General features: G+C 36.1%; 1 protein-coding gene across 1 annotated transcript in view; it reads left to right on the top strand.

Moving 5' to 3' along the window:
- Positions 1-1933: 1933 nt before the first annotated feature.
- ND-49 (NADH dehydrogenase (ubiquinone) 49 kDa subunit) overlaps positions 1934-27702 on the top strand; it is a 48612-nt gene continuing 22843 nt past the window's right edge. The window contains exons 1-6 of the mRNA XM_081728202.1: positions 1934-2081; positions 6198-6423; positions 7639-7840; positions 10922-11109; positions 20364-20527; positions 21857-21976. Coding sequence (XP_081584328.1) covers positions 1984-2081; positions 6198-6423; positions 7639-7840; positions 10922-11109; positions 20364-20527; positions 21857-21976 — 998 coding nt within the window. The 5' untranslated portion in view covers positions 1934-1983. The remainder of the gene's footprint in view (positions 2082-6197; positions 6424-7638; positions 7841-10921; positions 11110-20363; positions 20528-21856; positions 21977-27702) is intronic.

Below are 27702 nucleotides of genomic sequence, written 5' to 3'. Positions count from 1 at the left end.
AATTGTGACGGATCTAGGCTCACTTTTTCGGACTTAGTTGCTGAACGAGTTTCTAGCTTTTTGTAAACAGGTGTGTACAAACGAATTTTTAAATGGCACAATCCAGCACAAACTATTAAGAATCGCAAAAGCATAGTTTAAAATTAATTTTGGAATATTTTGAGTGGTGGCGATTTTCACTTGATTATCAAGTCAGTGTCGCCTCTCTTTTTCTGTTATTACTTATTCCGGTTCATAGCACAAAGAAATGGTATAATGCAGAACAAACGTAGCACAAGCGCTTTGAAACAGTTTTGGAACTTTTGAGAGATATATGACGTAATAGCAATTTTCAACTGTCATCCAGCATCACCATCTAATTTTTGATAGCATTCTGATTATTGGTTGAAAGATATGGAATCTTAAGAGCACAATTGTGAACAATCGTTTTGAAACAATTTTGAAACTTTTAAGATATATTTTACGTGATTATGATTTCCATTTAACGTCAAGCCAACAACGCCACCTATTTTCAGATTATCATTCTGACTGTTGGTAAGAAAAAAAAGTAATGATATAATCCAGCACAAACGTACGCACAACTGATTAAACGTAATTTGAAATTAGTTTGGAAATATTTTGAGTGGTGGCGATTTTCACTTGATTATCAAGTCTGTTTCGCCACTTTATTTCGCTTGTTATTAATTCCAGTTGATAGCATAAATGAAAATTTAAAGGGCACAATCCAGCACAAACGTAGTGCAAACAACTGAAACTATATTCGATAATAATTGTTAGAGTGGCTATATTGTCTTGATATGTATAAAGAGGAAGAGTTTTCAGTACACACGGGACGTGCGCACAAATAACACAAACGAAAATTTGAATGACACAATCCAGAGGAAACGGAGCACAATTGATTGATATTATTTTCGATTTGTTACACTGGCTATTTTGTTTTGACATATATCAGATAATCCATGGATAACAAAAAGACATTGCTTCTACATAGGGTTGCAAGACGTTCCGGTCTTCTATGAAAAAATTACTGTCTCGTAAAAGGCTTTTGGGACGTCTGTTTGTCCCGGGTTTCGTTCTAGATTGATAAAACATCAACCCGCAGGGACTAGTATGTCTCACCTAAAAAGGGAAGGTAATATTTCTGATTCTAATGATGACGCAAGAAAGGAAGAATTTCTCTTCAATCATAAATGGGAGAATGTGTCGTAATTTGGGCAATGTTTAAGGCCTGTTAGCAGTAGCATCATTTCAGATTTAGCTTGGAGGGGGCAAGACTCCTTGATATAAGTAAAATTTCGCGTTTTTCACTGACTTACTACTATTCTATTGATAAAATCTATACAAATCTCAAACTCAGGGGGGGGGGCAAATGCCCCTTCCTGTCACTCTAAATGACGCCCCTGCCTGTTACACACACACACAAATCGGAATTCGGAATAAAGGACACAGGCAGCTTTCTTTGTTACCTTTTCACATTCTTAATACATCCTTTGTCGGGTTTCATTTGTGTCAGTGGCGTAGCACACTTTTGCGGGCCCCCCCGCAAAGTATAGAGAAGGGGCCCCACTTGTAAAGCCGACACAAGTAAGGTGGAAGTTCTACTTCTTTAAAACTTTATTCATCGCAAGACTTCGGGGCCCCTATACATCGGGGCCCCCCTGCACTGCGGGGGTTGCGGGGGCAGCTGCTACGCCACTGTGTTAACTATATATAGAATGAACTGGAAAATTGTGAGTACTAACCTGGAAAAGACAGGTAATTAATTGGTTCAGATCAAATGAGTAGGAACCATGATCTTATATAGCCTGAGATTGGTGTCCCGGTTTTTCGCTTACAAAATCTGGCAACCCTATCTCTGCAAAATCGGTATCGTAAAGTTTGCGTTGCGATGATGCAAATCGCATATTGTTCTGATTCATGTCTTGCATCGATATGCAAGCAATCTTGCTTCGATTTTGATTCGATAAATCGTCTGTGATAAAGATGGCGGCTCTGGTGGGAGCCGTGTTGCGTAGTTCTACGCCTGTAATTTTTGGCAGCAAATTGTTTTTACAAGTTGGTGGATCTTTGTACGTTGCTAAGTAAGTGTATAATTATCTTGTACTGATTGCTTTGAAATATATGTAATATGTAACGGTAGATAAACAGGAAGTTAGTTATTTTTGTCCCCTCAGCTGTTCTTGATTCCTTAAGTATACCAGGAGAATTGCTGCATGCTTGGTTGTTTATATGTTTAGGATTAAGTGCCGGATAAAAAAAAAAAAAAAAAAAAAGGCATTTATTCCGAAGTTGGGCGTCCGCTTTCGCCGCGATTTTTCGCTGTTATCTCCTTTCCACACTTTCTGCAATTTGTTATTAGGTTCATTAATCCTTGTTCTTCACAAACTTTTAAAAGATTTTGCTCGTTATCAACGTATTGCTTCACAAATGTTAAAACTGTTAGTTTATTGCTCTTGTACATTCGCCATTTTGATAACATATATGCTCGTTTCTTTCCCACAATGCAACTGTTCGGTTACCTTGCGCCAAGTAGTTCCCTCCGCTCGCCGTATAGTCCCATGTTTATAACCGCTTATATATAACAAATAAGCAGATTTTTCAGAAAAATATCCACACAAGAAAACATTAAAATGGGTCATGATGGCTCAGTAGTAGAGCGCTTACCTCTAGTTCGTGGGTTCCTGATTCGATCCCGGGCTAAGTAAGTTTGTGGTGGACAACACCGTGCTTGTGGGTTTTCTCGGTACTCCCGTTTATTCCGACTTTCTCATTCCACCAATTCCATCGTCATTCACTTGCTTTAATCATTGTCTCCCTTAACCTAACAGGCATAATTGTGGGACGTTAAAGATTTCATTTCAAGAAAACGTTAAATATAATAATTATTATAATAAGAAAAGTAATTACAGCTACAATTTAGAGATGTCGAAAAACAACAAACAAATCACAACTCTTTCAAAGAATTTCACTGGGAAATTTATTCTGAAGTTGGTCGTCCGCTTGATTTTCGACCAAAACCTACGAAAATTGTTACAATTTCGCTAATTTCTGTTATGTATAGACTCACTTTAGGGGGCTTTAGTGTACAAATACGATAACAAGTATTGTGCCAAAGACACTAAACAACTTATACTAGGTGGTCATTAAAAAGCAAGAATTCTATCTAAAAGAAATAGAACAGCGGCTGCATCCGTAAGGGGCAGTCGCGTCAGCGAAGGTGGGTATACACATAAACGAGTATATCGCAATATACTGTATATGGCGTAATATTACGTATTGAATTATGTGTATGTAAGTTACTAAAGACGTTTTAGATATTATCCCGATATGTTTTCATTGCGTGTATATTTGTGTTCCAAAGTAACATAACACATTACGGGTTAACTGCAGAAGATGGCGGCCCCAAAATACAAAATTTACGGAGAAATGAACAAAATCAGACAAAATGTCAACATGAGAGTAACAAAAAAGGTAATAAAGGTCATCAGTGTAGGTTGGATAATAAGGGAGAAAACCAAAGTTGAATTCCGGACTATATGAGTTTGCGGATTGATGCGATGTAAAGTGAACAGACAGTAGAGCATAATATGACAGTGTTTTGAACTCACTAGCGTAGGATGTGTATGATGCTGTAATTGATTGATTTCCATTTATTCGGGTTTAATGAGGACGTCAGCAACGGGGTTATTTGTCCCCATGACGATATAAACACATGCTGAAAATAAAAGTTAAAAAATCAACATATCAAAATACTGCTGAAAAAGAGAAGTAAAAAATGAAATGAAAATTGAGCCGTGGAAGTTCGATTTTGTTAAGACACACATGGTCGAACTCGAAGTGATAGCATTACAACAAGGTGTGTGATAGATTTGTCATTAGAAACATCAGCTCTTATCGGGCATTCAACCTAATTTTCACAGTTGTTTTTTTTTTTTTTTTTTTTTTTTTTTTAATAATTGAACGTGGTCCTTATTTCCTTAGTTGGTAGGTACATATAGAATTTTACAGTTACAAGCTTGATTAGGAAGTCAAACAGAAAGTAGTAATAACAGGATTGTATAAAGAACCTTACAGAGTAATAAATATAGAACATGGTTGTTACTTCTTGAGGAAGAGTAAAATTAGGGTAGGTTAGTTTCACATTATTTATGGCACAATTCATTAATCAAATTGTATTATCACATAAGATAGTTTATTTTTTCTGCTTTATATCATCATAAGTATTTTGACGTTACTGATAATTCACTCAGTGCATTTTGAGAAACAGCAATTCAATATGGGGCTAATGTTTAGCAGAAGGGGTCCAGCATTTGTTTCTGAAAAATGTTACAATTTCGGTCATTTCCGTTCACATTAGGTTAGTTTAGGTGAGTTTAGATTACCTTAAGTTAGGTTAGATTAGTTTGTTACATTATGTTAGTGTAGGGGTCCAGCATAATTTTCCAAAAAATGATAGGATTTCGCTTATTTCTACTAATATTAGGTTAGTTTAGGTTAGATTTGGATGTTATGTTATCTCCCGTAAATGTTGTCTTTTTGGATCCCTTCTGCTAAATATAACCCCAATATGGTTCTCAGATAACCGTCTTGTCTTCATTCAGGTGTTATTGTCTATCTGTTATGTTTCTTCCCAATTAGAGCCTAGTTTTCCTTTCCCTTACTTCTTAACGTTCTATCATGATCCCATAAGAGAGATACTTTTTATTTCCATATATCCGATGTTTTATATGTGGTTCTAATAGATGCTAAAAATAAGGCACAATCTATGTGTAACTACTTACAAATTTCGGGTGAACTTTACAATAAACGCTTCAGCTGCGCATCGATAAGTAGGGCCGATTTAAAAGGTACAGTAGAGTAGAGTAGGGTGGAGTAGAGCAGAGCAAAGTAAGATAGCCATAAGTAAGGTAGGGGTACGAACGGGTTAACTTAAGGTTAACGAAGTTTTGATCCATTGTCATAAAATTAATAGAGTGTAATTTCTCGTTTGTGAGTGAGTATACTAATGGAGCTGGCATGTGAAGTTAACCTCAAATTTCTTTTCAAACAAAGCGTCTTTGGGTTTCTTCGGGAGACCGGGGTCAAATTACAGGGTGGCCCAAAAGTAGGTATACAGTCCCGTACTAAACAGCTCATTGCTTTTTATATCATTTATTATTGTTATGCATTAGGTAGGCTTAGTTTCTTTATTATTTGTTCTTAATGTTTTTATACGTATATCTTATGCTCGGAACAGCCGAAGCAAATAAACCTATAAGCTAGAATGTTATACTTGATCAATGTATAATGTGGATGTCCCTGTATAATAGCTTTCGTACTCGCATAAATGAATGTTTTTAAATATCAGCGTAGAAAAAAAAAACTCAAATCTACTGCATGAGGAGCAGAACTGCACTGCATAAACGACTCTGCATTGTTACTAGTTGAATCTAAAGAAAGACAGCCTTTTCCTTTATTCTAATTTTCAGAATTATGCTCCTCCTGCGTTAAAGGAAACAATCGTTCTAAAATTATTGACAAGTTATGTACTTTGTAGATATGTATTTCTGCTGGCAACTGTGGAAAACCTTGGGAACTAGCAAACATGTAGCTGCAGAAATATCCGATAAGAATTGTACGTCTTTGGGATGTAATTGATTTCCTAATTATCTTATGCATCGTATATTTGAAATGTCCTATTGCATTCTGAGTTTTATAAAGAACTCTTAAAAGTTTATTTTTCTTTTTTTAAAGTTTAACGTTTCATGATTATGCGTCGAAAAATAAGGGAGACGGTGATGATGAAATGAAATCTTTAAGTTTTACGTCCCACGGTTATGCCGGTGAGGCTAAAGGAGACGGTGATGATGAGAAATGAATGAAATGGTGGAATGAAGAAAGTGGGAGGAAACGGGAGAACCCCGAGAAAACCCACGCACACGGTGTTTGTCCACCATAAAGTTCAATTGGCGGGGGCTGGGATTGAACCCGGGACCGACGCACCAGAGGTGAGCACTCTAGCACTGAGCTACTACAGCCCCTGACTGTCTATAAATATACTAAAATGTGTTTTTGGTGTGAGCCTTTTACTGTGTTTGGTGTTACATTAAGATGGTTTTATTTTCTTCTTTAAAATTGTAATGGTTTTTTTATATTGAATTTAAAAAAATAATTGTTCAAGAAATAATAATAATAATGTTCCTATCTTGTTATTTTAGTCCACAACGTGGGGCTCACAGATGGTTTCCCGATCCCGAGTTTATCCAGCAATTTTCGGGACCAGTTATGTATCCAGATGAGGTTACATCGAAATGGAAATTGCCGCCTTGGAATAATAAAATAGCTCCTGTCGAAAAGAAAGTGAAGAACATCAGTTTGAACTTTGGTCCTCAACATCCTGCTGCTCACGGTGTGTTGCGGCTTGTGTTAGAACTGGATGGAGAGGTGAGTTGGCTTGTGAATGAACTTGATGTAACATGCGTACATGTCTAATTTGATATGTTTCTTCATTGTTATTGTTTAAAACACCATGTTTTTTACTAGAATTTAATATGGGATTAATAATTCAGCCTGTTGTGTAATACAACGTAATATTGACAATGTACTTCTTTGATTTTACAATTGTAGTCATAGAAAATCGTATATTTCATGAAAACCAGTGACTTTGTGGAAAAAAAAATCGACAAAATCATAGAGGCGAGTCAAGAAAATATGAGATGGTGCAGGAGTATCTTAGTAAAACAAGTTGTAAGCTGAAAACAAATTGTCAGTGTGCTTCCGAATTCGTATGTGATCTGAGATGGGAGAACATTTAATTGCCGTTATTTCTAAATTTCCCTGTACAATACGCGATTAGAAAAATTAGTTATAACAACATAACAGAATGACAACTGTAGGACTGTCAGAACAGCAACTAAGAAAGTAAGGTTTTACTGCTCCTTGAGTTTAGCTCTGTTTATTAGAAGTACTGCTTTCTATCAATTTGTATATGTAGAGTATCTTACTGCATCCACTTATGCCTAATTTGAAACGTATTAAACTTCAGTCTCTTCATTGCCCAGACATATCTTTTACGTTATACATTTTCAGTTGTATTTCCCCTATAGAAATCCCCGACTTTAGTGTCTGCGTCAAATCTACGCTTAACACATTTTAAAAGGTCTACTTCATAATACTGCAATACAGTAAAACATGGAAAAGGACTTCAGTCTGGCCACGCAGCCAGATTAATGTTCATAATTAAAACATCCTTCTAAGAATATCTGGAGGATTTTTGTCCTTTCCGCAATTCACAGTCTTCTTAAGTTCGACAGGTCGGAACTAGTCGAGGCACTCCAGTTTTTTATTTACACGTGCTGGGAAATTCGGAAGCAATGGAGGCGCTGCCTAATGATGAATTTACGATTGTTTTTCAACAAGATTAGTCATAACATTGTCCGTTTTAAGTTTTTGAAGATTTAATTACATAAATGAACGTTTCTTCCAAATTCATTTTATTTATTAAAAAAAGAAAGGAAAAAATATGATTTACAGGTATCTTTTTTTCCTTGTTATCATTTTCTCTGGATATAAAATCAGTTGTTCACGGTATTTGCGAAATATATAACACAGAATACACCTGTCTTCATTCATTTTGTTAATTACTTCCGTTATTTTCAGACTGTTGTCCGAGCTGATCCTCATATTGGGCTGTTGCATCGAGGAACAGAAAAACTTATTGAATACAAGACGTATACTCAAGCATTGCCCTATTTTGACCGTCTGGATTATGTGAGCATGATGTGTAACGAGCAGTGCTTTTCACTTGCTGTGGAAAAGTTACTAAACATTGACATACCACGACGAGCGAAATACATAAGAAGTAAGTTACGTACATGAAATTATACCTACCTAAAATGTTGAAGTTCTCGTGGTAAGTATTTTGTTTTTTCGTGGACTACTTCCGAAAGAATGAGAACTCGATATGTATCGTAATTAGCTGTAAATGAAGTAATAATATTAAGTGATCATGACATATTATTATGTACACTCATGTCCAAAATTATTGTCGCATATCTATAACTCTCTTCTCGTAAGAATATAATTTGATAATGATTTTGCAAGGTGCTTTTAATACTGATACTTAGTGTATAATCGGGAAATGTTAATTTGTGGTAAATTTCATAGGAAAAGAATTATAAATACGAAAATTAAAATGAGTGAAATAAAATGTTGGTAAATAGACAAGAAAATTTTATTTTCGTTTTATTGTTCTTATTTACTGTTCTTTTGACATGAAATTTGCCACATACACGTCTTTGCCGATTGTACACATACTAACATTATAAGAAATACCGGGCGAATTCGCTATCAAACTATATTCCTACAACAACATGTTTATAGATATGGCGACAATAATTTTGGACATGAGTGTACATATAAATATATGTATGACATTATAAATGAGCATTATATGTATAAGCTGAAATGAACATTTCCACTCAAATCCGTGGCTCTAACTATGTTCTTGTGAAAACAAGTGTACAATTGAACAATATAAAATTGGTATCATTGAATATGGTAGATACCGTACAAATATGATACACAAATTTATACTTCGTAGGTTGCCTATACAGTGTACAAAGCAAGAAACAAAATTTTTTAGGGTTTTAAGATAGATTGTGTTCCTAAATTTTTACAGGAATTTTTAACTAATAATATTTTCTAAATTCGTTCCATATTCATTTCGAAATGATTGGGAAGGACAGGATATGGTCAAACTGTCAGAGTATTTGGCCATAATTTCTGACGGTTTGTCCATATCCTGTCCTCCTCAATTCTTCTCCTGTGTTGATATGAATAATTTCGAAACAATATCTTCTCTTGAATTATAACACATTCAATCCTATAGTAAACCGAATTAATATTTGGTTTAATAGTCTAGAATCTATCATAACTTGAATAATAAACTAAACAACAAACACCACTCATTCTAACCAAACTAAGGCTAATATTTGGAAGAATTATTTAATTATTTTAGAAAAAATCTTTTCCAACTATGCTCAAAAATGACAAAGTAGGAGTAGAAACATGTAAGGATATGTCTTTTTATGTTTAAATAATCTTTTTAAGTAAGTAGCACGACACAAGTTTCTTCCTGCTCCTAAGAAATTAGAACACGTTTTTCGTATATACAATTATAGCACAGAATATTTCACACGAAAAATAGTGAAATATGCGACAAGATTAAAAAGAAAAGAAAAGAAAAGTGATTTGGTTTTAATCATGAGATTGCGTATTAATGCTGTGGAATACACACAGCTTATTCAATAAATCATATAAAAAAAGTATTTAAAAAATCAAAAAGGTACGACCGTGGTTGTTATATGTTTATTATTTTGTGGGGGAATCCTAGAGTCATTCATGGCTAGAATTATTACGCATACGTCGCACGTGGGACGATGGGAAACAGTTACAGAAGATGGCAGTGACCTTATCAGATTGCTCCAAACTGGTGCAGCAAATTCACGTTAGATTTCTGTTAGATAAAGGCTGGAAACCGATTGATATTCATCGCCTTGTGACAACACGAGGTAATCAATGTTGAAGATTCTCCATATTTAGCCATTGCTGTTTCACTACAGTCACAGAAAGCAAATATTAACTTTGTTTTGTGACCACAAGGGACCAGGTCTTAAACATTACGTGCCCAGAGATCATAATGTAAACAGTACAATATATTCCATCCCTTTGCGTGAAAAAATGAACCAGCCAGTCTGCAGAGACAATGTGGTCAGGTGTCGAATTATGTGTTTTTACTCTGTGACAATGCGAGATCACATACTGCCAGTGCTACATTGTTTTCCGTCGAGAACATAACGATTTAAGTGCTAACTCTATCCTACATATTCACCTGATATTGAATCTTAAAATTTCCAACCTTTGGCCCTTTTAAAGATGTGTTAAGTGGGTGAAATTTCCCGAGTCACGAGTTAGTCCAGTCAGCTGTGCGTAAGTGATTACATAAGCGTCTGAAACATTTGTCCCCTTTAGAATCAGCCCCTTGCCTAGCGCTGGCGAGCTGCATTGAACTACGGGGAGGGAGAACAGCTGAAAAATAAGAATGTAGTTTATTTTGCTGCTTATAATAAGTATTTTTTTTAAAAAAATTCTAGTTACATATTTCTGCTTATTTATTGAACTAGCCTTGCATAATATATAGACACAATGTAGAGAAGCATAGACTTAAGATGTGTAGAGTATTTTGAATATAAAAATATTCAGATTTCAGGATTTTTAAAAGATTTAAAATAAACTGCACAATGTGAACGAGGAACTTCATTAAAAACTCATCTTTGAAAATTGAAATGTGGGTTCATGAATAATTTTTATTAGGTATAAAAACAATATCTTTTACTCAAGCTGATTCCTTTACCATTTTCCCTAAAAGAAAAAGAAATACTTAACTAAATAACAGCGTCTATTTAACATGCCATTCTTCAGCATTGCATCTAAACACACTGAAGTGGGTGAATATTACATATATTCATCATGCTTTAGAGCGTTCACCTCTGGTGCATGGGGTCCCTGGTTCGATCCCAGCTTGGGCCAAGTAAACTTTGTGGTGGACAGACACCGTGTATGTGAGTTCTCCCGTTTCCTCCCACTTTCTTCATTCCACTCTTTCATACATTTGTTATCATCACCGTCTCCTTTAGCCTACCCGGCATAACCATGGGACGTAAAACTCAAAGATTTCATTTCATCATACTTTATTCGAAATAAAACCAGTACCTTGTACTTCATATACCGTCTTTTCTGTTTTTTCCTTTGGATGTCATATTTTATCATCATGATAATGCAAATCATATTGGTGACACAATTGAAAGTATAAAATGTATTTTGAAAAATATGATTAAGTGAAATGATTTTAAATAACATATATATTTTGTGTGCTTCATAGCATTGTTTGCTGAAATTACACGAATCTTGAACCACATCATGGGTATAGGCACCCATGCATTAGATGTTGGTGCTTTAACGCCGTTCTTCTGGCTTTTTGAGGAGAGAGAGAAGATGATGGAATTCTACGAAAGAGTATCTGGAGCTCGTATGCATGCTGCATATGTTCGCCCTGGAGGAGTCAATCAGGTTAGTGTCCTATAATGTATAAAATTCAGTGTATAAACATACATACTGAACGCCGACCTCAAGACTGAAAGAAGTGTAGCAGTTCAGGGAACAAACTGGGTAGCGTAATTGTTAGCGCACCGGGGCGGTAAATAAACCGGAGGCCCGAGTTTGATTTCCGGTTCAGTCCCGCACTTCATTCTTTGACGTTTTATCTGCACTAACAATTCATGTTCGTACTTACGTAATATATACCACCGTAAAACATCTTATTTTACTGCCTTAGCTTTTAAAAATTGTAGAAAGTAAATTATTAAATTAGTAAAACAACCAATACCAATTTTGAGACAACAAATCACATGTGTTTTATTTCTTTATTACAAATATGTTCCTAGGCTAAGAGGGGCGGTGGCGATTATAATGAACAAAATGGTGAAACGAAAAACTAGGGGAGGGGATGGAAGCGAGAGAGCCCCGAAGAAACTCACATACCAGAGGTGAGCGCTGCACACCATTGAGACACTGGCTTAAGTAGTGTCTGGTTTCCCTAACATTACAGACTATAAGATATTAATTTATCGACAACTCCTTTCACTTGTGGAATAATTGATACAGGGTTCCTACTGGTCAGGGAAAAAGACTGGAAAAGTAAGAGAAATTTTATAAAATATATTTTTTCTAACATTAATTGTACACCAATTTCAGCTTAGCCAACCATTAATGATCGCAGTTATGGAACGTTGCTCCGATTTTTATGGGTGGTAAGTGGATTGTACTTATGAGCAATTGACTATTATTTGTCCCTATGGAATAAATATTCTCATATATAAATATTCACCGTTATTTATTCCTTATTTATATGTCAACGTCATCCGACACCTGTCATGAAAGTCAGGGAAATAGATTTGTTTAGATCAGTAGGAACCCTGTGATAGCAGAATCAACTAAGATGAATATGCAATATACACAGGAAACAGAGAAGCAAAAGTTTTATTTAGAGAGTAGAAAGGAAAAAGGTCATGATCTTTTTTTAAGTAGCGTTTCCATTAGGCTTTCAAGTAATTTCTTTTGATTTGTCAATCTTCGGTAGCAGGAATCTAATTCATAATGCAGTTTTGTATAACGTATTCATAAATCATTTCGTCCATGAGTTGGTAATATTTTGTGTATTGTAGTCCTAGAAATGTAAAATTATACGGCAGTGCATTTGTCAGATATACATACACCCAAATACAACAAAAGATAACCATTAGATTTTCTTTCACCAAGTCTCAGGTTTCTACCATGACAATTAGAGACAGCTGAGGTCCAGAGTATTGACACTTAGAAAGATGGGTGTATCAGGTTGAAACATCGCTCAAAGTGGACAGTATCAAAACAGGATGAAATGGATAGACGTATCTTTGATTCGGTCTTAAACAAATCATAAAAAGTTATCAGAAAATGTAATTTTAACATACGTTAGTGCTCCCTGAAGACCGTACAGGAAACTTGACTGAGCATACGAAGGTCGTCCAGAGAATAAAAAATAATTGGGTATATCTCAACAAAAAATATATGAAAAAAATTTCATTTATAACAATACTAAGCATAACATTACTTTCCTACATAATCGTCATTATTATTGAGGTGCTTACGAGACACTTACCTTAAGTAGTTCAATGCCGATATTATACTCATCTGCTGATAACAACTGAAACCATGGAATTACTACCTCTTTAAGCGCGTCATACTTTGGAAGTGTGTTCCCCCGAGAAACCTGTTCATTTTTGCGAAAAAGTGAAAGTCACCATGTGCCAAGGCGAGACTGTAAGGGGGATTGACATGTCTCCTCTAACATTGCAACAGAAATGCGTCACTATCTCTCTCGTATCAGATAAGAAAATTCAAAGTGTTGGTATTCATTTTGTCTTCTGCATTTCTGTCAACTATTTGGGAACCCAGCGAGCAGTTTCTTTTAGATGCACTATGACCATTTCATGTAGGAGAGATCTCGAGATTTCTGGAAAAATCTTTGTGTAAAGAGCTAAACGTAAAGCGCTTATTCTCTTGCTCTTTTTTGTTTTAACTTTTTCTTTCAAGTCGTTCGTAACGAGTGATGGCCGGCCGCTGCTCTCTTTATCCTGTATGTTTGTTCTTCCTTCGTTGAGCATTATACACATTATTTTCTAACAGAAGAAAACTCATTTATTACATTTTCATTACACACTTGTTTGATTTGCCTATACATCTGTATAGGCCGAATATTTTACACATTCAAAAAACGAACAACGCTGTGAATTTCACACTTACCAAGATGCTCTATTGTAGCCGCCATTTGGAACAACTGCAGTGAAACGAACATGAGCGCACAAGAACAAGACTCAGTTCAGAGTGAAACAGCGAGGGGAGCTAATCGACAAGTACATAGTCTCTATAGTTACGTGTTTCCGCCCGGCGTAGTCCGCAATCGTTCTTTACTTTCTGGCTGTAACTTCATGGCTTCAGTCATTGGTGACGTATGAATATAACATCGACATTGAAAAATTTCTCTCGTAGTGTTAAATGCCTCAATAACAATGGTGATTATGTGGAAAAGTAGTGTTAGTATAGTTGTATGTGAAGTTTTGTTGTGATTTCTTTTTTTGGCTGGTTTTGTTGGGATATATATATATATATATATATATATATATATATATATATATATATATTTTTTTTTTTTATTTTTTTTTTGTGGACGACCCTCGTAAAAGCTTCTTTACTAATTCGCTGAATTTCGCAAATCTCAGAATCAATTCTCCAAACAGATGCAGGGAGTAGCAATGGGGAGGTCCTTCTCACCGCTGCTAGCACAAGTTAGATTTAAATCTACACCTATTCAGATGTTTCAAATACTACAGAATTGCAGATAATTCTCTTTTTATCTTCTTCAGAACCTTCTCTCAGTTAAGTACCATATGTCCTAAAATTAAATGTATCGTTGAGTTAGAAGAGCAATAATAAAATTAGGTTCTTTGATTTAGTTAGGAAACAGGACAAATTTTTAAACCGACTTACATAAATAATAAGTCGCCTCATTCACGGCAAAATCAAATGTATGGATCTACATATATATATAAAGTTTACTTTTTTTTTTTTTTTTTTTTTAAAGGTAAGGTACGCACTGAAATTGATTACAAGAAATGAATGTTAGATAAATGGAAACAATAAGAGTTAAACGTATACAGTAAGAGAGACAATAATGAGGCCAGGTTTATCGTTTAGACTGCAATAAATAGCAGAAAAATATGGATTCAAGATTATATTTAAATCTTCAATAAAGCTTAAGAAATGATTACCTGGCTAGAAGAAATATTATCAGGTAAATTTAGGCGTATAAGAGATCGGATGCGATTTTAACCCCACACATATCCATATGATAGAAAAGAACAGAAACTAGAATAAAGGAATGTCAAGAATTCCAAAGATATCAATCCAGAAGTTTCAAGGTTATCAAAACATTTAAATAAGACCCAGTGGCTTATACTAGTTTGATGGCTTGGGCTACTGCTATCCTTTGTAACACGTGTACATTAATAATAATAATAATAATAATAATAATAATAATACGAGCTCTCCCTCTTTGGAGTCATTAGTTATTACTTGGGGCCTAGTTACGCCTACGTCCTCCCTACTGGTCTAGTTGCTAGCACGCACGTCCTTGCTGCACATGGTCCCGGATTGAATTCTCGGTGGGAAAGTGTTGAATACATTACGATTTACCAGATTCTATCTTAGCCTGTCGGTCCATGTCTCATGTAGCCTCGCTGCTGCAAAGGGACATTTCTATCAAACAAACAAGAATAACAATAATGCATAAAAATACGTAGTAATTTGCAAATAATATTGCTATAACTCAACTAATTGCCTATTTACATTGCTGAATAACAAATACAACCAACAAAATATTTTAGGCAACTTAGAGCTACACAGCCAATTAAACTTGTCATACGAACATAATATGAAATGACTGTGTTCTTCTCTTACATCCTTAGATAAATTTGAGTCAGGAGTTAGTCTTGCCATTTTCACAATTTCTAGTTTTTCGTTATAACTATGAACGTCTGTATATTTAATAAACTTTCTCTAATACAGTAATTGTCAATACAAACCCCTCCTGAAACTTGCTCTGCCATTCTTCCCCCACAATGTCACAACAGAAGTGAACAATTTACTAACTTGGTTTCAGTTTTTACACTTAAACAGAATGCTACTTCAAAACACAAAGACAAATTTAATCACCTCCTTTGACGCTATTTTGCACCACTTTTTATTTAGTTTATCTTTTATTTATTTTACACACTGTTTGCTACACTCAAAATATATATATATATTTCAGATTTTGTTATTTGAAAATTACCTTCACAGTCTTTCATTCACTTTTAAGCTTCCTTCTGTAACCATTCTATTGCACGACAAAAATAAAAAACGAACACTTTGTTTCTTTAACACTTTCATTTTCCTACAAGAGGTATCATAACTCGTACATCACTCTCCACTGTTCTGATTTTGTCGAGACGATCCCGACTTCGGAGAAAATGATCCGGTCCCGAAGTGGCTCTGTCGCGACTTTAAAATATCCCGACTTTCATATTTATTGATGAAGTTGGTGACATTAATAGTATTACTATTATTGGCGTTTAGTTTTTACGTAATTATACAATCTTTAAAACAAGAGAAAACCTTACAACACTTTTTCTTTTATCAAGTAAATAAACATGATTTGCTCTTCACTAGAAAGACTTTTATTATCTTATTAGCTATTATTACGGAAAAACGATCGTACATTTCTATATTCATTTGCTGTATGAAATGACCATACATTTTGCTTTGGGTAGGTTTTACCTCTACTCACTAGAGTAAGTGGAAGCTGTGGTAGTAATAAAGAACATTGAAATAGGTTATTAACCAATGAAGGAGCCTCAGTTTGTAAGAGCCTTCGCAAAGTAACGCAAATAATGAAACAAGTATATATAACAGCTATGCCGACTATCGTAAAATACTGTAAAACCTAGACCTAGGTCTTGGGAAAACACAAAATTTGCATTGCGTTGACGCAAACCGCTACGTAACGAGGCTTAACATGTCGGGCAATTCCCGGAGTCCTCCAAAATGCCCTGTCATTACTCGTATAACTTCCCTTTAACCCTCCGCTCACGCCTAAGAAACCAATTTCTCTAGAGGAAACTGGCAGCCCGTTCGTACGCTGTAGGATTGAGTTGGAGGCGTGGAGCGAGAGGAATGCGCTGATAACTACGATTCTTGCTGGAATAACTAAAGAGAGGTTTCTGCTAGTTTGTCGTGTCGATCTCTTAAAAAGCGAAACAGACTGCGTGCAAAGAAACTAATGGATGTATCTAAATTCATAAAGTTTTCAAACTTGTATCATTGAAAGAAGATATTACAGAATAAGATTAGCAATATAAATTAGTTTATATTATAATAACTTTATTTTGTAATATTCTAGGGCTACCTCCGGTAGGCCCGGTAGCCCACAAAATACGCCACTGATAAGACCAAATGTTTGATCAAAAAATAAATAAGTAATAAACATATAATAAAATCTTATTATTAGTGGGAAGATTTGTATACGAGTCATTTTATCAGAAACAAAGAACCACAATTGAATTTAGGCAAAGACAGCCTTAATAAATAATGTAATTTAATAATAATAATTCATACTCCAATTAACAAAATTCACGCAAATATAATTACACATCGAAATTTCCACAAGTAGAACTGCTAGTAACTAACTCTGCTTCTTTACTAATTTACTAATTAAAGTAAGGCAATATTGCAGCTAGCGGAAGAAAACATAGGTAACTTAATGTAAACATTTACGATGTAAATATGGTATTTTCAAATCCTTTGATTTTTTAAGCCATATTAATACTGTTAGTAATTCACAAAGATCAGCATACATCAATTAAGAAGAAATAAGATAGATGGAGTAAAGGAGATGCTATTTTCTGTTTACTCTTAGGATGCTGAATCGTTTGCAAAAAACAGCTTCTCAATATCTTTTACCGTTCTTGCAGTATGGAAATCATGGCAACCGGAAGCAGTAGTAAATTCTAACCATTTCCGGTTTCGTTAGTGATGCAGTTAGTCATGATATGTTGCCTTGAGACCCTGAACCGTTTGCAAGAAAGTGCCTCTCGCTATCTGTTGCAATCTTCGTTATACGGTGAAAAATGTTGAAACCGAAAATGTTTAATTTCAACCATTTCCCGTTTAGTGTTAACGGAGGAGGTGGAACGTATTCTTAAAATGGTAAATCGATTGCAAAAATCCGCATCTCGGTAGCGTCTACCATTTTTGCTCTATGGTGATAAACATTGAAACTGGAAATGGTTGATTTCTACAACTACCGGTTAGAATACAGCGTTAATTTAGAAGATGGAACCTATTGTTGAAATGCTGAACCGATTGCAGGAAACCGTTTCTCGATATCTCTTACCGCTTTTGCTCTGATACCTGTTGACAGACAGAGTGCGGACGGATGTAGCCACTGTATAAGACTTGCACAGCATTGTTTTTAAGTCAGTCTTGTTACGTTTTTGTTCTACGGAAATCAGTATTGAAACTGGAAGTTCTAGTAAATTTCAATCATTTCTGTTTTAGGTAGAGTATTATGGATGGTAATGGTATGTTCTCTTGAGACGCTGAATTGATTGCAAAATACCACTTCTCACTGCCTCGTACCATTTTCGTTCTGTAGCAACAAACATTGAAATCGGAAAAGATTAATTTGAACCACTTCCAGTTTGAATAGAGGTTTAACGGAGAAGATGGAACCTACGTTTCAGATGCTGAATTGATGGTCTAAAAAAATCAATAGAAATCTTTTACCATTTTTCTATATGGAAATCAGTAGTGAAATCAGAAGTAATAGTAAATTTGAATCACTTTAGGTTTCACTAGTGTGTTGCGGATAGTCATTATGTGCTGTCTTGAAACGCTGAATCGTTTGTAGAAAACCAGTTCTCGCTATGTTATTGTTTTCATTCTATGGCGATAAAGATTAAGACGGAAAATTGTTAATTTGAACACTTCTGATCTAAATGGAGGGTTAATGGAGGAGATAGTACCTACTCTTCAGGCACTGAATTGATGACCAAAATCAGGTTCTCGATATCGTTTACCGCTTTTTCCCTATGGAAATTGTTATTGAATCTACAAATAATAGTAAATTTAAACCACTTCCAGTTTCGGTCCATTGTTGCGAATAGTCATGATACGTTGTCTTTGGACGCTAAATCGTTTGCAAAATACCACTTCTCGCTATCTATTATTATTTTTAGTTCAATTGCGATATATTGAAACGGGAAATGGTTAATTGAAGTACTTTCGGTTTAAATAGAGGGTTAACGGGGAAGATTTAACCTATTCTTGGGACGCCGAATCGGTTGCAAAAAACCGCTATATCTCGTATTGTTTTTGCTTTGATATCTGTCAACGGACACAAAGACGCGCAGATGGACATACATAAGTTGGATGAAAAGTAGTGGCAACACTGTTCTCAATTCAGAGGACTATGTCTCAATACAACAAGAGTTCCGTAGCTGATAAGGGAATGTGGCGAGTGATAACGACTGTGTGTTGTTCAGTCAAAAACAACTGTGCCATTAAATAGAGGAGGAAGGTGGAAACGCCATAACAATATGTTTCGGAAAGACGGACAATATGCGTGGTTGAAGATTGAAGTGGCACGGGGCTCAGTGTAAGGTAACGTTTTCAGGGACGACGTGACGACCTTTTTGCTAAAATGAAGGAACTGCTTCGCGGGAAGCACTACGACACAAAAGAAGCAATCATCCGTGTCGTATGGCGGTCCCTGCGAAACATTCACTAAGATTGACGCACTGATCTTTCCATGCGTGTGGCAGGTAATAGAGATGGGAGGACATTACATTGGAAAAGTATAAGTAAAATTATTCTGTGCATAAAACCGAATTATAACAATGTTGCAATTAATTTTTATCCAGCCCTTGTATAAGCCTTCCGACACTTCTGCATGGCATAGTGTGCCGGTGCTGTGCCATCAGTCGTAGCTGAGAATAATCTCTAAAATATTCATTTAATGAATGTAACAATTGGGGTGAAACTGATGTACAACACGGTACTTAACTGTAAGAGTTATGTTTGAATTTAAATAAAATTCAAATGTTTTAATTTTAAAAATGACTAGTTGGGGGAAAAAGTGAGAGAGAGAGAAAGAAATAGGTTGTGACTAAAAGATAAAGGCTGAGCACTAGCCTAACAAATCCGATTAGACCGGTGTCGTCCTGGTCATCTGGATGATGAATTGTTTTCCCTGGGGGAACCTGGATGTACTGGAGTCAGCCAACAACTGGATTTTAATCCTGCTGGACTGCCAGGGGCGTCGAGTTCTCTCGTCTTGATGTATCTCCAATGGTGTTCACCTACACCTTCATTCCACTAATCAGATGTTGGACTCAATTGAATCTGCGGCGATGAACCAACAGAATGGTACTTCCAAGACATGGAGTTGGTTGTCCTCCAATGGAGCGACGTGCCTCTCACGACGATCCTGCACCTTTCTAAACCTTGTGGCGAATACCCCTTGTCGATGTGTCCTCCGTGGTTTTGCTTAATCGAAAACCGATAAGTCTGACGTTCAGTGAACTAGGCGGATAGGAACGCGGAAAAGCAAGAAGGAAACTAGTCAGGTTTATTGACAATTTCAAAAGTAACAATTAACAAATAATACTTATACAAACTGTCTGGCAATATACAACATTAATAAAAGTTTTGTTCCGTTGGATTTTAAAGTTCATGATACTGCCGTGGATAAACGTAATTTAATAAAATAATTGAATTTGGCGAATTAAGTTGAGTTTATACAATTAGCACATGGTCACTTCACATCTAATACACAGCTACTTCACAATAGTTTGATAGCGTGATAAAGAGTAATTAACGCGATTAAGTTAACAGTAGTTGAAATAAAAAAGGCAGCAATTGCGCTATTCATGTAATATATATATATATATATTCTTTTAAAATTAGTGTAGTATTGAATAACTTTTGAATCAAAATATTCTACATATTACTGAGCTGAAACTTTTTAAATACAGATTTTATTTGATAAGGTCGTTTTATGGAAGTTCCAAAACACAGGTGGGACTCAGGTTTTTAAACATCAAGAAGTTGATAATTTAAATTTGAAGCGTTTATGCTTGCATTTGTAATGTAATTAACTATGAGCTACATAATACATTTACTTTCGACAGGATTTGCCTCTAGGTCTGCTGGATGATATTTATGAATTTACCAGTAAATTTGCTGAGCGGTTAGATGAAGTAGAAGATGTGTTAACAAACAACAGGATATGGAGACAAAGAACAATTGACATAGGCGTTGTATCTGCTGAAGATGCTTTGAATTATGGTTTCAGGTATGCTGAAAAAGTATGGTATAATAGTCATTTTCAGTCCTAGTTTGTTAGTCAGAGAAAATCAATATTTGAAGCAAGAGTGAATATTGTAGATTTCTAATATAAAATGTAAGTACAATGTTTTGAAATTACCCGTTAGTCTGTATAAAATAAAGTCAATGTGAGCAATATCCAAGTAAAATACAAATATTTTAGTTCATTCCTTACAACTAGAAATGAATGAATTTATGCTCTAACAGTATACATATACTCTTTGTTGAAACAGACATATTAATGAATCTTTCACCAAAACACAATTACATTTCCATTTTATTGATTTTTATTATCCACCTGCCACGGACAGAACGATCTTCGTGTACTTATTTAAAGGGAAAATTCACTAGTGAATTATATATATTATTGAATTCATTCGTGTAGATTATTTGATGTGATACAAAACTAGTTATTTTCTCCATTTATCAATGTAGAATATAATTCAACCGCGGGTTCGAGTCCCAGTAGGGACACTCGTTCGAAAAAGTGTAAAGGCTTTTTCAGGCCAGTCATCCTGAGTGAGGTTTTCCTGGGTTTTCCTCATTCACACCAGGCAAATGCTGGGATGGTACCTAACTTATAGGTCCCAGGCCGCTTCTTTCCTTCCTCAATCTTTTATTTATTTTTTTCCCTTTCCTTCCCTCGGATAATGCGATCGCCGAGGGACATCATCCTTCGTACGTGACTGGCTAACATGGCCATAGATGCCGAAAGCCCAGAAATCTAATTCCTAAATTTCCCTATTATTGAACCGTAATAGACGTTCTGTAATGTAGACACTTGGTTGTCCAAGCATAACAGGAGTTGTGGTAAGTTCATGAGGTCTGAGTAGTTGAGCACTGACATCAAGAATGATAGAATGTATGATTGTTCAGGGAGCGGACTAAATAGCGTAGTGTTTACCTTATCGGTACGATAAGCTTGAGACCAAGGTTTTATTTTCGGTCCAGTCCATCATATTTTTCTCGCTGTATATTCTTGTAACACAATTCTTAATGGTATAAGTGTGTAATTTATCATAGAGTTCTCAGTCTACAGAAGACGTGCCACGTTTTGCCAATCTCCACTTTTCGTAATTAAAAGTGAATTGTTCTTTCATCTGTAGAATGTATAATTTGTTCGTCAGTTACAGTTGAAGCAAATTATGTTTTCTAAAAGAGGAGAAACAATGTTAGGGCGTGGATATAATTTGTTTCTTGATTGTGAGACATGCTGTACAAAGTTTCTTTAGTATTGGTTTATTACAAACGCATTAATAGAAAATTCATCCTGACTATTTGGCATCTTTATTTTTAGCGGAGTGATGCTAAGAGGATCTGGAATTAAGTGGGATTTGAGGAAATCGCAACCATATGATGCTTACGATGAATTAGAATTTGACGTTCCTATTGGAAAGAAGGGAGACTGCTACGACAGGTAAGTTTACTTATGTACTTCACAGTGTTCAGAAGTACTCCCTCCTCTGCATACGAAGCTTCTATAATGAACAGACATTTTTATACATAATTTTATAAGCATGATTAAATAGTTGCTACTTTTTCCAGCTTGTATTTATATTGGAAGTGACTTTTCCCTTTATATCTATCGTATCTCTATTATTCTCTCTTACGTACGTAATTGGATACTTTCAAAACGCAGACGAGGATTGGAATCGTTTGCATGTGAGTGTACAGTCTGTTCAAATGGTGCATACCCGTGTGCTTGATAGAAGCAATGTTCTGATACTTAGTGTGATTTTCTTGAGTATAGTGAACATTATTTTTAAATTTACCATATGTTAAGGAAGCCTAATTGGTAGTATAGTCCCAGGTGTGATTCCCGGTAGGAGCCTGTTCCCCACTATTATATATTGAACATATTGTGAAAATAAGCATCATATTTAGAAGACAAACTGGACACGCTTGTGGTTCCTGTTTCGATCTTCAGTCGGAACATATAATGCAGATGTGACATTAAATTGCGTGTGGTTTAATATATCGGCGTGTCATAAACTCATTTATTCATCATTTTGGCAATGTGCAGTTCAAGCAGTTTAATTCTCTTTTTAATTTAAAAGGACTAGCACATCTTAGCAGACGATGTTACTATGTGTGTGTTCTCTCACTCAGCGGATGCATGTGGGCGGTGTGACCTTGATCAGCACTTCTTCAGCCAATCACAGCTCTGTCCGCTCTTACGTCACTCAACGCGTGAAACCCACGCGTACAGCGAGAGCCGAAGAGATTTAGCGGGAGGCAACTACTTGGCGCCGAAGAGACGAATGTGTAACAGCTTCTCCTACCCTGCTGCAACAAGACACTGTGTAATCATGTTCTGTACTTAGTCGAATCGAATTATTTCTCACAATATAAGAAACATCTATATATATATTATTATCTTAATTGTTATCTCCTAGTTTAAAGCTATGTAAGTATCAATATAATTAAAATTTCCGAATCGATTGACGAGTATTTTCTGCGATTGTGCATGTCATCTCCTATGCCTCGTGACTGTCTATTTGAGTACATGGTGCAAAATTTACTTTTTTACTTATTATTCGTGTAATTTGTTAATTTTCGGAAATATGATGCAGATGTACGTAGTCTCTAAAAGTTGTACATAGAATTTTTGCTTATGTGTAGTTGGCGTTGAAAGGAGCTTTCTTCGGATAACTTGTTTCATCGTCAACGCTCGAGCAAATGTCCTATTTACGACTATCAAATATAATGCTTGCTCTATCTGGATCACCATCCTATGGAGTAAACGTTATAAAATGATGCCGGGATAAATGTGTCGAAGCAGAAACCTTTCTTTTTGTATAAATGTTCAGTTTTGTGTGTCTACGAACATAGGCCTAGGTATTCTTGATGTTCAAAACTTGCTGCGTAATTTTTGCCGCCATCTCAGAGAGTCAATAAGTACATGAAATTCGTGTCATTGTATCCTTGTCCAGTGCATTCATCCTTGCATGTTGAAGCCTAAATCCTGTCTAAATTAGAATATTTTTATTATTTGCATTCTTAGATTTTTGCAGAAATTAGTCAATTATTTGTGTTAGCGAGTTTGTTATATTTGCAACATCATGGCTGAGGGTGATCTTAGAACAGTTCTCCTCGCAATGCAAAGAGAACTGAGTGCATCAATTACCGAAATTAAAGAAAATCAGAATAAGTTGAATGAAAGCCAAAATGAATTGAGTGATAATCAAAAGCGTGTGAGTGAAAGCGTCGAGGCGATAAATGTAAACCAACAGAAAATGCAAGACGATATCAAGGAATTACGTAGCGAGTGTCGTGAAAACATATCCCAATGTAAAGATGATTTGTCAGGTGAAATTAACAATGTGAATAAGTGTATTTGTGCAGTGCGGCATGAATTGATAGAACGAATTGAAGCAGTGGAATTAAAGTGTTTTAATACGAGTGAAAACATACGTAGAAGTGTGCGTGAATTAGCAGGGGCCGTGCATGATATTCGAGGCACAGTTGAAGAAAATACGCGCCAAGTAAACGACCAACAACGTCAATTAAATGAATGTCACAATAGAGTGGATGATTATGAAAAAAGGTTGCGTTTGGTCGAAAGTCTCGACAAGTACCGTGAAAGCAGAATTCAGAAGTGCGAGACTAAACATAGTGAATACGGTATAGCAGTGCAAGAGTGTATTCAAGTGTGCCACGAACAGAGTAAATTTAACCAGCAGTGTTTTGAAACGTGTCTCCGCGCCAGTGAATTAAGTGAACAAACTAAGCAAGATGTGGAACGATTATCAGAGCGTGTGCAGCGTATAGAATTAGCAAATGAGCACCATGATACTGGAAGTAATATGTCACAAAGAAACACAGGTTCCGTGCACAGTGTGAAGCGTGAGAGAAAATCGAGCTGTGAGTCTCAAACGGCGTCCGATACAGAGGTGGAAAGTGACGTAATAAAGAGAACCGTGTCAAGAATCAAAACCGAAAGAGAAAGTCCGCGTATTAAGCGTGCAAGAAATAGTGAAGTGAATGCAAGGCGTTGTTCATTGCGATTAGCAGACATTAAGCAACTCTCTACATTTTCAGGTGATATGATGAAGGAAAGTGCAAGTGCATTTTTAGAAAATTTCGGTAGAGAAATGTCGTTCGCCGGAGTGCCTCAAAGCGAATATTTGACGATCATGCCGTTGATTCTTAAGGACAGTGCACTTAAGTGGTACGATTTACACGGTAAGAAGTGTCAAACTTTTCAAGAATTTGTAATAGAGTTTCAGAATGCATTTGAGAGTCCCTTAGTGAAAGCTACGCGTCTGCGTAACTTGCGTTCTATTCCGTTTGACCCAAAACGTTATAGTAGTGTTGTTGATTTTGTAACAGAACGTTTTAGTCAAATTCAAGCTCTGGAAGAATACGAAAATCCAACCATTACGTTGTCACACATCATCACTCTTTTGCCCAAGCGATACCAATTAGCTATGATGGGTTCTATGCCTGATAATATAAATCAGTTCCTTGCGAGTGTGCAGTCCATCGAAGGATTGTCAGGAATTACTAATATGTACGACAATCAGCGTAATAAACAGAAACAGCAAGGTGGTACCGGTGTTAGCGTGAATAATGTGAAAGTGGAACACGGTAGCGAAGTGAACAGTGATAATAGTGCGCGCTCGAATTTCAAACAAGGATGGAAAAAGAAATTTCATAGATGTAGACGGCGAGGTAATTTTAACAGAAATAATAATAATTCGAACGGTGGTAATCAGTCGCAAGGTAATGGCCGACAAAACACGAGTGCAAATGAAAATCGAAATGAAACGCAAGGTGCAAGGGCAAATGAAAACCAAGGTAGTGCGTCGACTTCTCAAGGTAGTCCGAATCAAAATAATAATTGGTTTCCTACGTTTAATAGAGGTCCTAATGTGAACAGTGGGAATAGTCAACAAAGACAGTTCACTAACCAACAAAGTGGTTTTTACCCGCAAAGTTCTGTGCCTTTAAACTAGTAGCGCCCTCCCACTTGGTCGCTGCAAAGGGGAGGGATTTCAGTAGTGTAAACCGGATTACTTTTCCACATATGTGCAACGAGGAAGATTTACAAGCAGATGATGATATAAATAATGATAATGAAGAAGAAGTGGTCAAATGCGAATTAGGTCATAATACAATGAGAGTAAAAATTTTGTTAAACGATCAACCCAAAATCTGTCTGTTAGATAGTGGATCAGAACTGTGCCTATTACGGTACAATATTTTTCGAGAAGTAACAAAGTGTGTAGCAAATGTGCATTTGCAGAAAGGAGAGCATATCGTTTTGTGCGATTTTCTAGGGAGAAAGAAAAAGAACGTGAAAGGAAGGGTTATTTTACCGGTACGAATTGAAAACGTGGAAGTGCCAGTTGAGTTTCTTGTGTTACCAGAACTGCACGAAGACGTAATACTCGGTGCAAACTTTCTCGAGAAATTAAACAGTGTCACCGAATTTAAGCGAAGTAACTTGCGTGTTGAATTTCAAGGAATTAGTGGTGAAGTGCCTTTAATACAGAGAAATAGTGGAAATGTCATTGTAGCTAATGTAAGTAAAGTTAAGTGCCAGGTAGCCCCTATTGTTGTGTTGTCCGAGATAAGGGACCTTAATGAGTTTTATGCGAGAATGGTGAATGTGTTCCGCAGTGGGTGCGCCGAGCCTTTAGAGAAAAATGAAGCTAGTGACTTAGTGGAGGACTTCCCACCGGATCTATATTTCACAGTAGATGAAATAAGGGATGCAGTTACACGCGCTACGCTGTTTAGTGAAAACTAGAAAGAATTATTTCAGTTGTTAATGAAACAGAGAAGAGTGTTCGCCCGTTTTCCTGGCCTGTGCAATAAATTTCAGTACCGATTAGAAGTGGATACAAATGAACCCATCGTTGCTCGTCCTTACGATATCCCGCACAAATATAAGGAAGGAGTGCGTGAAGAGATCCGAAAATTGTTAAAGTGGGGTGTAATTAGACCTAGTTCTTCATGTCATCTATTGCCGTTGCACGTAGTATTGAAAAAGAGTGGAGCATTAAGAATAGTAACAGATTGTAGAGCATTGAATGTGCACATTAAGAATCCAGCTCTGCGTGTAGAAAAGTTGTCCGACCTCTTTGCTAAATTTAGTGGAAAACGTGTGCTAGGTACTCTTGATTTTACTAGTTCGTATCAACAATGTGGAATTACAGAAGATTCTATGCCATACTTAGCCTTCTTGTTTGAAGGAACGTTATATGAGTACACACGCATGGTGTTCGGTGTGAAAAATGGATCGTCTGTACTGCAATTGTGCTTGAATAAAGTGTTCCCTTTACCGCTACAAGAGAAATTAATCAGGTATATGGACGATGTAGCTCTTGGTTGTACAAGCGTACCAGAATTCTTACAGCAGTTAGATGAAGTGCTTAGTTTGTTAAGTGATGCGAACATGACGCTAAATTTATCGAAGTGCATTTTTGGTGTAAGTGAAATTAACTATTTAGGCTATTACGTATCTTCAGAAGGCATACGAAAGGATCCGAAATCAGCTGAAGCAATCGAGAAGTTACCAGTGCCCAAAAATTTAAAAAATGTTACGCTCATTTCTTGGTGCTGTTCAGTGGCATTCGCGAACAATCAAAGGTCATGCTGTTATCGCTAAACCCATTTATGAACTTTTAGGGAAGGAAAAGAAATGGAAGTGGGAAGAAGAACACCAAAAGGCATTTGAATCATTAAAGGCTGAATTAGTAAAAGATGTGAAGTTACACCATCCACAGTTCGATAAGCCGTTTTATCTCGAAAGTGACGCGAGCAAACTCTGGTTGGCTTGTGTGTGTTATCAAATTATTGACGGTGAGAAGTGTGTATTAGAATATGCAAGCCGTACTCTTAATAAACACGAACAGAACTATGCCATAATTGAGCTTGAGTGTCTCGCATTTGTGTGGTGTATTCGTAAGTGGCATGTTTGGCTTAAAGGAGCGAAAATATACATACAAACAGATCATAAAGGCTTAGTGCAGTTAAAACGTATGCGTAATTGGAATGCAAGACTTATGAGGTGGTCTTTAGAACTTCAATCTTACGATTATGAAATAGAATTCATCAAAGGCAAGACTAACACACTAAGTGATTGTTTATCTCGTATGTTACCAACACAGGAAGATCTAATGGTGAATGTGAATC

The sequence above is a fragment of the Thermobia domestica genome, chromosome 10, assembly GCF_964235325.1.
Source record: "Thermobia domestica chromosome 10, izTheDome1.hap1.1, whole genome shotgun sequence".
Taxonomy (NCBI): Eukaryota; Metazoa; Arthropoda; class Insecta; order Zygentoma; family Lepismatidae; genus Thermobia; species Thermobia domestica.
The sequence above is the reverse complement of the archived record's forward strand: the minus strand, read 5'-3'. Positions and strand labels throughout refer to the sequence as shown.